This window comes from Strix uralensis, chromosome 3 (genome assembly GCF_047716275.1).
Source record: "Strix uralensis isolate ZFMK-TIS-50842 chromosome 3, bStrUra1, whole genome shotgun sequence".
Taxonomy (NCBI): domain Eukaryota; kingdom Metazoa; phylum Chordata; class Aves; order Strigiformes; family Strigidae; genus Strix; species Strix uralensis.
In genome coordinates, this window is record NC_133974.1 from 36288372 (window position 1) to 36302532 (window position 14161).

At 37.6% G+C, this 14161-nt stretch overlaps 1 protein-coding gene across 3 annotated transcripts in view; it reads right to left on the reverse strand.

Annotated features, from left to right (window-relative positions):
- IMPG1 (interphotoreceptor matrix proteoglycan 1) overlaps positions 1–14161 on the reverse strand; it is a 65155-nt gene that overhangs the window by 7067 nt on the left and 43927 nt on the right. For 2 of the 3 annotated variants that reach the window (XM_074861905.1, XM_074861902.1), the window contains exons 13-14: positions 4498–5069; positions 3498–3717 (exon numbers count right to left, since the gene is read on the reverse strand). In XM_074861905.1, the coding sequence (XP_074718006.1) occupies positions 3498–3717; positions 4498–5069 (792 nt within the window). The remainder of the gene's footprint in view (positions 1–3497; positions 3718–4497; positions 5070–14161) is intronic. The other variant, XM_074861903.1, reaches the window with a different exon arrangement.

Here is a 14161-nt window from a genome sequence, read left to right on the forward strand (position 1 = left end):
TTACCCCATCACTATTAAGCTGTGATTTTATTTTCATCTCACTGACAAGGATTTTCACATTTGGATATTTTTATCCCTTTTTTACTGTAAGTGCTAGTTTTATACTCGTGGATGCTATGCTACAGCCTTGCATATGTGTAAGAAGTAGTTTTGGCTGTAATGACCTTAAACACATTATTTAGGTGATGACAAGGGGAGGGTATTACATTATTGAATATTGCACAATACTCTGAGGAATGCAACCTAGAAATACTGGCACCATCTAGAGAAAACATGTGCTTGCAGGGCTTTTTTCTTAAAGTGATGTGTTAGCGTTGGGAAAACTTGCTGAGTTGTTTTGTTTTTTAAATATTAGTAAGGGATGCTTCTGTGAGATAAAGGGTAAAAGAGCCTGCTGGTGTTCATAGGAAGTCTCAAATCAGAGACAGCTTAAAGTCCTAACATCAGCTGTCACACAAGTCTAATTCTCCTTGCCCATTCTCTACTTCTTACTAGAAATGAAAAAAAGACCCAGAAGGAATAATTTTAACCCAGTGCTCAGCCCAGCTTCTGCTGATACAGGGTGATGAGGAGGAGGGGTGCATCCACCAATTTTGTCTCATGGAGGCAGTTTCCTGCATACTGTGGGGTAAAGCCCTTAGAAGGCAAAAGATGAAAAGCAGACCAGGGGATACAAATTCTGTTCTTGCCAGCAAACAGTTTCAATAAGATGTGTGAATCCAGGAAAAAAAAAAAAAGTGTACAAAACTGAAAAAAGCACGGAGAAGGAAATGAGAGCAGATGTACAGATATGAACTGGGCTATGTGGCCCTTTTGAGTTATGTGGGTTTAAAATTTGTTAAGAAGAAAAATCTGTAGTTTAGAAAGGGGATTCATACTGGATATTGCATCTAGTACCTGTAGGTACTAACTGGTCTTGAGAATTTTTTTCAGGACCCACTTCATGCTCCATACTAGATGCTCAGTAACACTAATTCCAATGAAAAATGAGCATTGCATTCTTTATAGTAGTAATGGAAATCTCAGACCCACACTAGGATATGCTTAACTGGTAGAAATTAATCCAGCAGAGCTGTTCACTTTTAACCCCTCTATAATTCTATGGCTAGTTCCTTTTTTTTTTTTTTTTTTTTTTTTTTAATTTTAGACTAGTAAATTTTAGCATGCACAATTTCCCTTTGCTATATACAATGTACATGTTGATTTGGGATCTACTTTGTTTCTGGACTGTAAATGTATTCACATGTAAACTCTAACAACTGGGCATCAAAGTCATACAATAAATAACAAAGTAACTTTATTGTCAGACAAACCCTTGATTATATGTATAAAAAAACAAAACAGCAAAACAAACAAACCCCAACACAACAAAAAAGATGAGAAAAAGTATTCCAAGTACTTTGCTCTGGTCATGGATACTACTGATTGTGAATTGCAGAGTTTAGTCTCTAATGAAACAAGAGCAGCTGGCAATTCAAAAGGGGGTATTCTTACAGGTTACACTCTTACCCCACACAGAATTGCACACTGAGCAAAAACAGAACACTTCCGAAGGAAAAATGGTTAATACAAGAGTTTGTATGATTGAGTACTTGATTAAAACAGCTGCATTAACTGCATGTCTCCTGTAAGTCCCTCTCCAGTTTTGATGGTCACAGTTTATTTACCATTGTAGTTGTGGAAATAAAGGTTGATACTGCTAGTAAGGAGACTCTGTCTAAGCATTACCCAGGGTTGTGTGCTACAGCCCTGTAGTTTTTGTAAGCTGAAAGATCTCAGAGTGTTTCTATTTGACAAGTAGAGCTTGGCATGAGCATTTCTCTGGGTTAGAGGGTCATTTTTTTGTGATAATGTTTCATTTTCCTTAAAGTGCTGGGCAATATACAATGTTGGGCATGTACACATGCTGTGTTTTCACTTTGTTTAGGTTACAAAAGTAATGCATACAGGGATTTTTAAAAGCCCACTATGTTATTGTTTATGGTATTATTTGTGACCAGTGCAGTCAGCCCTTTTGCTGCTGAGTCTTGATATGTATTTTGGACTGTCGGTTCCCATCAGTTTCAATTTGGTATGACATTATCACCACTAGATGGCTCTTACTTTCACAATAAATAGGACTTTGCTTAAATTATGTTAATTTACTAAACAGGTTGGGGTGGGGTTGTTTGTTTGTTTTTTTCTGAAAAGACAGTAGGGCTTTGAAACACCTGTATGGTGACATACTGGCTTTTTAAACATAATTTTTTCTATTTTGACATTTTACTACTGCTCATAAGCCTTGAAAGAACAGCTCTCAGCAAACTCATTGTGATATTGTTTTCTTGAATTAATGGTAAAACATCAGTAAAGCAGCTGATAGGGATGAAGATGAAAGATTTTCAAATTTCTCTGTGTTTGTATTTTAATTTTTATTTAATGAAACTTTGCTACCAAAGCAGGGAACGTGTGGTAGCCCAAAGTTTACTCTTTCTAATGAACTTATTTAATACTTTATTGAGCAAAACATCAGTTTATCATGGCAGTATTGGAAAGATTGAATACTGTGATTTTCTTAACTTTCTTTACCACACACTCTACCTATACTCTTAGTGGCCACAAGGAGATACATAAAATGAAAACAGATTAGAAACTATCTGCAAGAATTGTAAATGGATTTTTGTTCTGGAATTGTCAGAGATCTGTACACAAAAAGATGGCTTAACCAAAACTGCTGAAGGCATCTTCATGCTGAGGTATTGGTATCGTTCTTCTCCATGCCAAATGAAATTAATTCAGCCCTGAAATAATTACCAGAACCTGAAAATAGATCCAGGCTTCAATTTTATAAAACAATATAGTTTTTGAAAACTTTAAGCTTTTGACATTACTATAGTGTCCTGATATGTTGTTACTGACTTTCTACTGTTTAACAAAGATTACAGACTTATTTGAAAGGTATTAAATCAGGAGAGATTCTGGAATTAGAAATCTATAGAGTGCTACATATAGTCATGCTCTGGTCAGTGAGTATCTGTAGAATCCATTTATTCCTAGAAATTATCTCCTGTCTTAGACTGTAGCCCCTTAAAAATAGATTTAACGATGTCTAAACTATGGTTTGCTTACAACACTGCAAAAATAATCAGAAATTATTTTTACATGCTCAGGTGCAAGATTTGCATAAGTCACTTCTGTAAGCTGCGTATGGGCATTCTTTATACCCATCCTTGCCCAGCCCTTATCCTAGACAGTTTTTAGTTCATTGTCTTTGGCTCTGAAAAGCAGTTGCTGTACATGCACAGACCAACACCACCACCCATCATTTCATTATAGTATGAAAATATGCCTGCAGATAATTTACAACATCTTGGGGTTTTTTTAATTACTCCTGGTCACTGGGAGGTTATTGCTAATATCGTTATTTTCAAACCAGTAATACTTCTGAAGTTTAACAATCCAGAAAAGATTATCTGCTTGGTGTTGTTTTTTCACATAGATTAGTAACGCAATCTTACCTGGCTCAATATCCAGGGAATAACTGTCAATCTCCAAATTGAGGTGTTGGGCTGCAACATCACAGAAATCTTCCAAAACACAGTGTACTGCTTCTGTGATATTGTATGGCACTGTCTTGGCAAATTTCATTTTACTATTCACAATCACACTTCCGTTCCTGAAGTTAAGTATTTCCAGGTGCTTAAAACCTGTAAGGTTGGACTGAAGGTATGGAAGTAGCTGCAAAACAGAAATTTGCCGTTATTTTAACTTACTGTCAATGTCTACCTGCTATTAATTTCTCGTATAGTCACTTTTCATTATCAAGTACACACATCACACACTTATTTCTCTGAATTTAATACAACTGTTAAACTCCACCACCAAATTCACTTTTCTGTTTGCACTATCTTCTTCTGGACTTTTGCATCTTTCTCAATCATATATTGAGATGGATGGGCAGCAGTTTCCCCTGTAATGAAATGCACAACAGCTGGGGAGTTTATTCATCTGGAAGAGAAAAAAATCACCTACTCAAAAGCCAACTTCAATTATTTTCAAACGTTCAATCCAGGCAGGTTAGGGCATAGCATAATAGGCATGTTACTGAGCTGACCTGCTGCCCTATTGTACCCATAGAGAAAATCCATATCTAATCACATTCCCCCTGCTAAGCTATGATATATTTTAAAAGGCCTATTTTTAAATCCAGCATGTAGACACAAGCCTTAGATGTAATCAGTACTGCTATACTGTTGACGTGACTCTAAGAAAAAGCCAAATAAATTACATGCCAGGCATATATCTGGAGTCTCTTGAAGAAGTAAAAACTATCACTGACTTCCTAAACTGTTTCTTCATACCCTGAGAGCATCCCAGGTTTATGGCTCCTTTAAAAATACAGCTTATCAGACTGAATTATACTAGGGTCTGGTACCGTTAACATACTGTGCTCTTTAGTGTATTGCTTTAAACCATGCCCGACTATTGCATGCGTTGTTGAAGCTGATTTTCACCCACCAATTGCACGAACTGTTGTTCTAGTGCTTTGTATTCTGGCGAACTCCTATTGAAGAGGTCATCAGAAAAGTGCATGTTGGTTACCCTCAGGCTGAAGAAAACCACTAGCTCTTTGCCTTTGGCTGCGGTTGTCATGGAGCTGGTAGTTACATACTTCAGCGTAGGAGCGGGGGTGGCTTCTGCAGGCTCAGCTGTCAGCAGTGAGATATAACTGCTGCTGTGCTCCACTTCATCCAGTGCTGCTGTGCTCACCACACCAACATGATCTAACTTGCCAGCAATATCCTGCACTCCTGTCCCGGTGCCATCAGGAGGAATGCTCTCAGATGTGGGCACTGAGGAATCTGGTACTTCAAGGGACTGCTTGATGATCTCAGAGTGGCTGTAGGATGGGGTGGTTGCTGCAGGCGGCGGTGCTGTTGGGTCTGATGGTAGCACATCTGTAATAACAGCTTCAGGCTGCGTGGTAGAGAGATCACTTGAACCAATAAAGAAAGGCAATGTTTTGTAAGTGCTGGCTGTAACTAAAATGTTATCGCCTGATGATTCTGGTTCATCCGTGATCTTAACTGCTGCAGGAAAACAGGGGAAAAACAAATAGCTATTTTGAAAAGCAAGCATAACAAACACCAAGCATGGGGAACAACATGTATATTGTATTTCTACTGAAGCATTTTTAAAAACAAGATTTAACAGTATCTAAACATGAAAATGTTTCCATCACCAAGGTAGGACTACTGGAATAAAACACCTCACCCACATGTTTGAGTGATGAGTTTTCTGTGGGTGCCCTTTTTAAATAATAATTACACTTGGTAAGTATTTCCTGAGCCATTTCAAAGCACATTCTGGTTTTGAAGGTACATAATCACACTGTCAGTTTATATTGACTGAAAGACTAGATCACAGCTTTGAGCTGTCTGCTTGGATCAGTTGTATGCCAGAGTCATTCTGTTCCCCTCTGCAAGAGGTTAAAGCTATTATTTGCTAGTAATCATAAAATGTGGTAATGAAAAACAGTACAGCCTCTTCAGATGCAAACTGTGTCAATTTACTTAAGACAACAGCGCCAGTGAAAATAACTTCAAACTTTAAGAAATCATCAGCTGCACCTGAAGCAGCCATTTGATCCAGATGCTGAACTTTTGTGAGGTCCCTATTGGGTCTTCGCGTGGATCTAGGATGTGTGATAGCCATAGCTGAAATCCAAATCTAAAGTGTGATGAATGAGACTCTTTGAATTTGTCTTACAGCTACCGGGCCACAATGACTTCACAGAAAATGATGGCCTCCAAGCAACAACCATCTACTCAAGCTGACAACTTTGTCCTTTTCCAGTGATATACTTATGTGGATTTCACATGGGACTCATAGCAGTCCCCCACAGGCAAAAATCACTTATCAGCTGGTAGGAAAGAAGTTTTTTTCCAGCTGATGAACTCTTCCATTCCCTACACACTGATCTCCTCCCAGTGGCCAACGAAAGTACTAAAGGAGAGCAAACTTTTGCATTGGGAATAACCTCAACTGAACAAGGTGGAAACTATCTTGTCTATGGCATAGGAGTTGCCCATAGAGCATGCCCATGCTTCTAAATGAATGAGACCCAATCTTCTGCTTATTGTATTGCTGGTTTTGGGAACAAATGTACATTTTCAACAAAGAAAAAGCTTAGGATGAGATAGCTGTTTTCTTGACACTGCTAATTTAATAGCATGTACTAGCTCTTTGGTTCTTCCCTGCAGATACAATGCCTTGGTCTAATGTGGATTATTTTCTATATAGCCCCATTCTGCTAAGCCAACCCCACTTCTCAAAACAGCAAAGAATTGTTCTAAGGCACCATATGTGGTTTTACTAGAATTAGATGCTTGAAAAGAATTTTCTCCCATCCAGTTACCACTTTGCATAAACTTATGTATGGAGCTGCTTCTCTCCTTTGTTTTACTATGTATATATATATGGTGATTCAGTGATGGTAGTGTAAAGAGATAAATAAAACATATGCTAATGAAATAAGTTAATATAAAAATAATAGTGTAATACTAAAAAATTAATATATAAAAATATTATCAATAGTAATAAAATAAGTAAAACACATAATAGACTGACCAGTGGTTAAACTTTTGGAGTAGGCTGTGAGAGAACTAGATTTACTTTTTGGTTCTGCTTCAAAGTCCTCAGGAGTCTTAAGAATATGCCTTTGTGTGGTATTGATCTCACTTCTAGGAGGCATTAAAAGTGAGATGCATCCTCTAAGCCAGTCATCTTTGCTCCCTTTTTAGTCAATACAGAGAAATTTATCTCACTTGAAGAAAACCATCCAAATATATGCTGGATCTCTTGAAGTGCCTATATCTTTCTGCTGACATACAGAACAAATATAAAACAAATTTATGTGAGATGCCTGGTTTTCCCCTTACGTAGTTTCTGTTATCTAAATCAATCCTTTCAGCTCCTTGTAGCGTGACTGAGGTTCACGGCTTTCTCTGAGATGCTCAAGTATTAGACTGATAAGGACTATTAAAGTTTTTTGTAAAAGGGAAACACTTTCTGTTGTGACATAGTTTGATGCTACTAGTAGGGCAGCGTGGGTCTGGCTCTGGTGAAGGGTCAGTGAATTTTACTCTGGAATACCAGTAACATGGTGTTACTGGAGTGTTCTTCCTCCCACTCTCAGTTCTAAAGTTTTCCATTTGTTACAAGTGTTTCATGTGCCTTGGCTAATGGAAGAACTAGATTTTTTTTTTTCTGTTCTGTGGGGAAGTGAACTTCTAGAAGCAATTTCCAAAAATAACCTGGATACTCTGAAGCACAACTCTTCAGATAAAGCAGCCTGGGGGGATCATTACTGCATCTGCTTCTATTTATGCAGTCACTACATCAGTAACTAGTGCAAATGTTATTCTGGTACAAATAAACCCATGTGAAAGCACAAAGTAAAGACTGTTTTTAACAGGTATTGAGTAACAGATGCTAACACTGTATTTCAGCAAGGTGCTGAGCAATATCAGGCAAATTCTTGCTAGAGCAGAGTTTATCACAGCAGCAGTGCATGTTCTCGTAGCTACGTGTGAAAAAGCATTCTAGAAACAAGATGTGAACTACTCTAATGGGGGTAATCAGGGAAAGGACACCTTCCATATTTGCTGCTTTCTGATGCACAAAACATTGCAAGTTTGTAAGGCAACTGCTTTGCAAGATGCTCCCTCTCTTTTGAAGGTTATTAGCTACTGTTACCTGTTCTTGCAGGATTCCCCTGTTATCTTGCAGCTTGAAGTAGAGCAGTCATCAAAGACAGTTCCCAAGCTGTCCTGGACAGCTGATGATGCCGGACAAACATTTTGTTATACTTTGTCACTTTGGAACAAATCAGTAGGAGCTGGCTGCCAAGGCTTTCCAGAGACCATGTTTTAGGGGAGGCAACACAGGGTGCCTATTTTGCCCTTAACACTGCCTGGCTGATGGTAAGTTATTGAAGATCACTCATCTCTGTCAATATTTAGTATCCCTTTCCCATATTGGACAAGGCAAAATTTTATAGTCAATTTTGTTGCCTTCATCTGCATGCATGAAAACATCTTCCCCCATGTGCCTCATTTTAACTGGCAAAATATTTGGAAACCAGAATGATTTAGATGACAAAAATTCCCACTTGATAAGAGACTATATTTCACCTATTTTGGGTTTGATATTTAGGACTGAATTCTAATCCCATATTTATCAGCAGTGAACTCACTGAAGTCAATGGACTGTGGTAGTATAAAACCTGAGCAAGTGAGATCAGGGTGCTTGAGGATCAGGCGTGCCCAGTCCTACAGCCCTTAGGGGAAAAGTTTTCTGCCAGATTATAAAATAGTTCCTTAACTTTCACATGATGAGCTCCTCCCACCTCCTTCCCACATCCCCAGTGGCTGTTCATGACTGAAGTGTACAAAATAACAAGCAAGCTTAGAGTACTGGTGATTCTGGAAAAGACTGAAGTACACTGCTAATACAAAGCATCTGTGTCGGACAGGATGCAGAAAAAAACCAAGTGCTACATTCTCCTTTACCTCAAGGCCAGACTCTGGTGATCTGGAAGCACAACAGGACCATGAAGTGGGTGCAGCAAATTCCCATTTAAACTAGCACATTTGTACAGTCTCCTTTTCTTTGTTGTGATATATAATTTGCACTGCTGACAGTACAATACACGGACTACAGTCCTAGAGAGCAACCAAAACTGAATACCAAAGTGCTGCATGGAACGGTGGCTGTGCATGCAGGATGTAACACCAAGTGCTGCAGCACAGCTTGGTGCCCTAATACTTCACTGAGAACTTGAGACGCTCATGTGTCCTCGTGTGTCTTGTGTAATCAAGGATATGGTCAGATTAGAAAAACAAAGCCTGGTGATGTTCTCTGTTTACAAAGCTCTTGCTGTTACTTGTTATGCTGATAAGGAGTGAGAGTCACTTATTAGTTAAGGGAACTCAAAACAGATTTCTTAGCATTAGTGCTTGAAGGCATTAATGCAGGATGAGCTATTGATGGGATGAACCTGCAACTCCACAAAGCAACGTTCTCTCAGCATGACAACATACACTCAAGCATAGGATAGTGATGGTATTTGTTTGGCACGTTATATTTTGAAAAGAGGTAATTACAGGAGAAAGAAGTACTGAAATGGCTTTGAAATTGCAGCAAGTGTGAAGCAGAATAACCATACATATATTAAACGTTTGGCATATAGCTGTGTATGTGTGCATATATATATATATATGCACTATATATAGACTATAAAGGTCTTCTAGTATCCTCTTATTACAAGCAAAATAACTTAAAAGGCCTTGAGGGCATACCAAGATGATCTCTGTGCACGTATCACCTGTTTTCATAAGCTGCCAATTCTTATTTATCAGTTGCTGTCTCTCCAGCTGAGATGGACAGTGACTGACCACAGATGTGGTGTTAGTCCCCTGCAATATGAAAGGTAACGGGCTCACCTACAAGGCTGCTGAGCACTTACTGGAGCACAGCACCAGTCCCAAACCCAGGGGTTACTGACCCTGTCTGTTGGTTGCACTTTGTCTAACATGTCAGGTTACTCTGCAAGACATGCCTACACAAGTGACATGTTGAAATCAGCAGTAAAATGATTTGCCACTGGTTTTGACAAGCTTTTCCACTGTCTATGTAATACTTTGATAAAAATCAACCTGAAGGAGTTAAAAACTATGGATGAAACAAAGAATACCTAGACATTTGGAATGAATTTCCATTTAAAAAGTTGGATTTATATATAAACACAATATATATTGGTTTTCAGACTAGATATAAGGAAGAAATTCTTTACTGTGGAGGTGGTGAAACACTGGAACATGTTGCCCAGAGAAGTTGTAGAAGCCCCATCCCTGGAAACATTCAAGCCCAGGTTGGATGGGGCTCTGAGCAACCTGATCTAGTGGAAGACGTCCCTCTTTATTGCAGGGGGGGTTGGACTAGATGACCTTTAAAGGTGCCTTCCAACCCAAACTATTCTATGATTCTATACGCACATATATATATAATTTTGAAATGGAACACAAAATACAGTTAAACTGGCTCATTATAAAGCAATTATTTGTGATACTTCACCCATTTTAACTTGTAGATGAGATTTTTACAGCAGAAGGCTAGAAAAAGACAATTATTTTATGAAACCTCTAAAAACACAAACACTGAAGATTTAGACATTCTTAGCTCAGCATATTTCATTTCAGCATACAGTTTGGTCTACAATGCTATCATTCAGGTGCAGGGAACACACAGAGAGCACAAAAAAAGATGTAGAACTCAAATATAACTCCAGAGTAACCATATTGAAGATTAAACAATGGCATCGAATTAAAAACTGCTGTCAGCAATATATAACTCAACTCTAACTCTCAGTCACCACTTACCCTCCCATAAAGATGTTCGCTGAACTCTCCAGATGTTTTTTTATAGTACATGGACAAGGCAGGACAATCTTACACTGAGGAGAGTTTTATATCTAAAATTAAATTGCTGTTGGCAAAGATTTGTAAACACTAAATTAAGAGGCAATTTCCTAGGCACATTGCTATATTAAATCTTTGTAAAAAGAGTGCTGCATGCAGGCATTTTTTCCCAACTGAGGAAGTAAAATACATAGGTTTGACTTACCAGAAGAAATCAACTGCTATTTCAACAACTTTATTTTGGGTACCTAATTAGTTTGTCCTCTTTTTTTTTTTGTTTGTTTGTTTGTTTTGTTTTTTTTTTTAAATGAGGAAAATTCTCCTAATTGACCATGAATAAAGAATTATTGTTTGGGAAAGGTCAAATTGTCATGAAAAATTTTTCAACTGGGTTTGTATTAATAAGAAGGCCCAGAAAGTTATACATTAAGAGCCCTGGCATTTCATTTCATTCATGAGCTTGATAAGCACTGACATTTCCTATTGACAACAGACAAATTTTCCAAGTCCCCTGGCAGATATTGTTCTGTATATGAAAGTTACTGTATTACAATGTAAATGTACATATTGATATACATGCTGGCTGAAGAAAATGACTAACAAAGGAAGAAGTGTGCAATTAAGAGATTGGTCCATAACGCAGGTACATAATGCATAATCTCCTTATGGGAAGCTCTGGTGATATAAATACTAGGTGGACCGGTACAGCAAATAGCTGGATTCAAATGTATGTATTTTCTTGGTGAGTGAAATGCCACAAAATCCCTGGGTGCAGGTCTGTTGTATGCAAGCAAATTGATAAAGAGCCAAATTTGTATTTGAGGTCTTTCATTTTTAACTAGAGCACAAGGAAAACAAGGATTAAGAGAATTAAGGGAAGAGGATCATTAACATGTCCTAACATTAACATGACCTAACATGTCACAACAAATGTCTTGCAGCACATAATTATTGATTAAGTTTGCCTTTTTAACTGTAAGGCCAAGCCAGAAGAGCCAAAATGGCTGTCATTCTGTCTGTGTATGAAACCCCCCAGAAGCTGGGTCCAATGTCCAGTGTAACAAACAGAACTCCTCCACTGACTTCTGTGAACCTCATTTAACTGGGAGCAAATACCATCTCCTCATCATCCCCAGTCCTAAAAATTCTTGTATCTCTTGACTTTTCCTCTTTAGCATCCTTGCTGGAATATTTTGAGTAGTCTAATTTTTCACAGATCAACCTGATAGCTGCAACTCTAGACCCAGTACCATGTAGTGCTCTGTGTAACTTAAGAAGCCTTCATTTTATTCTGAAAATTTTCACACCTTGCAGCTTCATCATCATGTTCTCACCACCAAAGATATCAATAAATGTAATTCTGACATGATATCACAAGAGGAGTATTTTGTACCTCAGTAAAATACTACTTAGTAATGATAATTATTTCTCATTATTCTCAGAACAATTCAGTTCTACCTTACACTCTGAAATCTAAGAGGATAGCATAAAATTTGCAAAATAAAGACCTGAAAAACTAAAACACCGCAGAATTCAGTGTGTTGAGCAACTATAGTTTACTAATCTTGTGTATGTTCATTATGAAAACAACCTTCCAAAGGTGCTTCTTTAGTCGGGTTCCACACACTGGCATCTATTTGGTTACAACTGGACAATCTGGACAACCTTGTTTTACAGACTTTCATGCTTAGCTGAGTAATGTAACCAGGGCAACAGACTGGGTGCTTGGTCTGGGACATGTCTGTTCCCAAACAGAGTTATGACATGGCCCTCATCTCACTTTGGGATCTTTACCATAATTCCTTTTTTTGGATGTCAGTAGTATCATATACTGCTGCAGTGACTGAAGAAACAACTTAAAAGCAAAGAATTCTTCACTTGTTCTTCAAAGATGCATAAAGATTTAGAGTAAATCATTAAGAAGGTGGCCAAGCCCTGACTCCTTTTACTTCCACACAGAGAAAGAATTCCCTTTATGGAATGTCTGAGGGTTAATATTTTCATTGATCCATCTCTGTTTGGAAAATGCAAGCTCCCTTAGCCTTCAAGGAAGTCAGTCAGTAGCAAAAGGTAGTCACATATCCAGTTACCAATTTCATGTGTTTGGTCACTGTACCTGTAAGAGTCCTTCAAAATATCAGTTTCTAGTGCTATTACAAATAAATTTTTCCTTTGATTAATATTTTCACATGCATTGGCCAATGCATGGCCAAAAAATAGTAATTCAGCTTGTCATTTTCTGTCTCATTAAGGACTTTATTTACTTCAATTAGCTATCTGCTAATAGTTTTCTCATTAAAGATTTTTGCATAGTTTTTGAATAAACATTTTTCTTTAAAGCTTTGAAATAATGCAATAAATACAATTAATATATATTCTTTTAAAACTTTTTCAGCTTCGAAGTAGTCATTTAAGTACAACAACTGGAAATAAAATAGCTACATAATTAATTGGGCAAGCTTACTTTATAGACCTGTGTCAAATTCATATACTGAGAGACTTGACTGTCAAATTTTAATGACTGTCTTTGGCATTCTGATGTTTCAGTAGTTCTAGAGGATTAAGCATTTCAGAAACACCTACGTGTTTTGAACAATACAGGAATAGCTGGTACTTAAAGCATCCCCAGAGCTCTGAGCAGCAGTGTTTGATTTCATTTTGTGCTGAAACTATGCAATGGAAGTATCTGTGGAAAAGAGACTGGTGAGCAGTTAATGATCTGTTAAAACTGGGTCTGGACCATCATCACACTACAGTCTCTCCACCAACTTCAAGAGTTACTGCACCTGGTTACGATGATGGTTCTGCCTCTCCAAGACTTGGAAAAGATGCAGAAACATCCATTTACCTCTTCTGACTGCAGCAGAAGGTAACTCAGTATTTCCACATTAATTGCTTTAGGCAATTAACAGTATGCACACTCGTAATTAAGGGATTATAAAGTTGGATGTTGAGGCAGTACTCCTGTGTTTTATAACAATACTATACAGACAGGTGTATCATTAGATACCTTGTATGGACAGTAGGTCAGTGCTAGGTTATTTCCATGGCATGACAAGTCACTTTTACCATTTACAGAACCTTTACCTCATCTGCAACAGAGATTGCCAGAGGAAATGCCATACTAGTGCTCAAGGGCTCTAAAAGTAAGTTTTCTGATTAAAGTCCTCGCTAAGGAAATGATTCAACTGAGATTAGAATACTCTGTGAAGTAAAGGAATTAGTAAGTACATTTACAATGAAAACATGTCAAAAATGCCAGACGCTGCTGTGACTATTATTTATCATAAGTTATTTTGTATTGAAGTTCTGCACTACTTGCTACCGTAGTAAAATCATATTAAAATATATCTTAAACAAGTAAGATACCATGCTAAACTGAGAAGTCTGGACTTGGTTAGTATTCAACATCAATGACTTCAATAGAGAAGAACTGAGAAGCAGTGAATTTGCAAATATGAACACACATCTACAAAGGAATGGAATGAAAGCTGAATAAGAAACATCTCGGTTAAAACTATAGTTTCAGGAGGATTATAACAGTTCTTATTCCCATTGTTGACTGTTCCACAATTAAATTTGAAAAATTTATTTAATGAGTTTAAAATAATGAAATCCACGTGAAAATGACCTAAAGCTTTACAAACACCTAGAAACATAAAGAAGCATCCATCTAAATGTTGCAAATAATTCTGCATGCC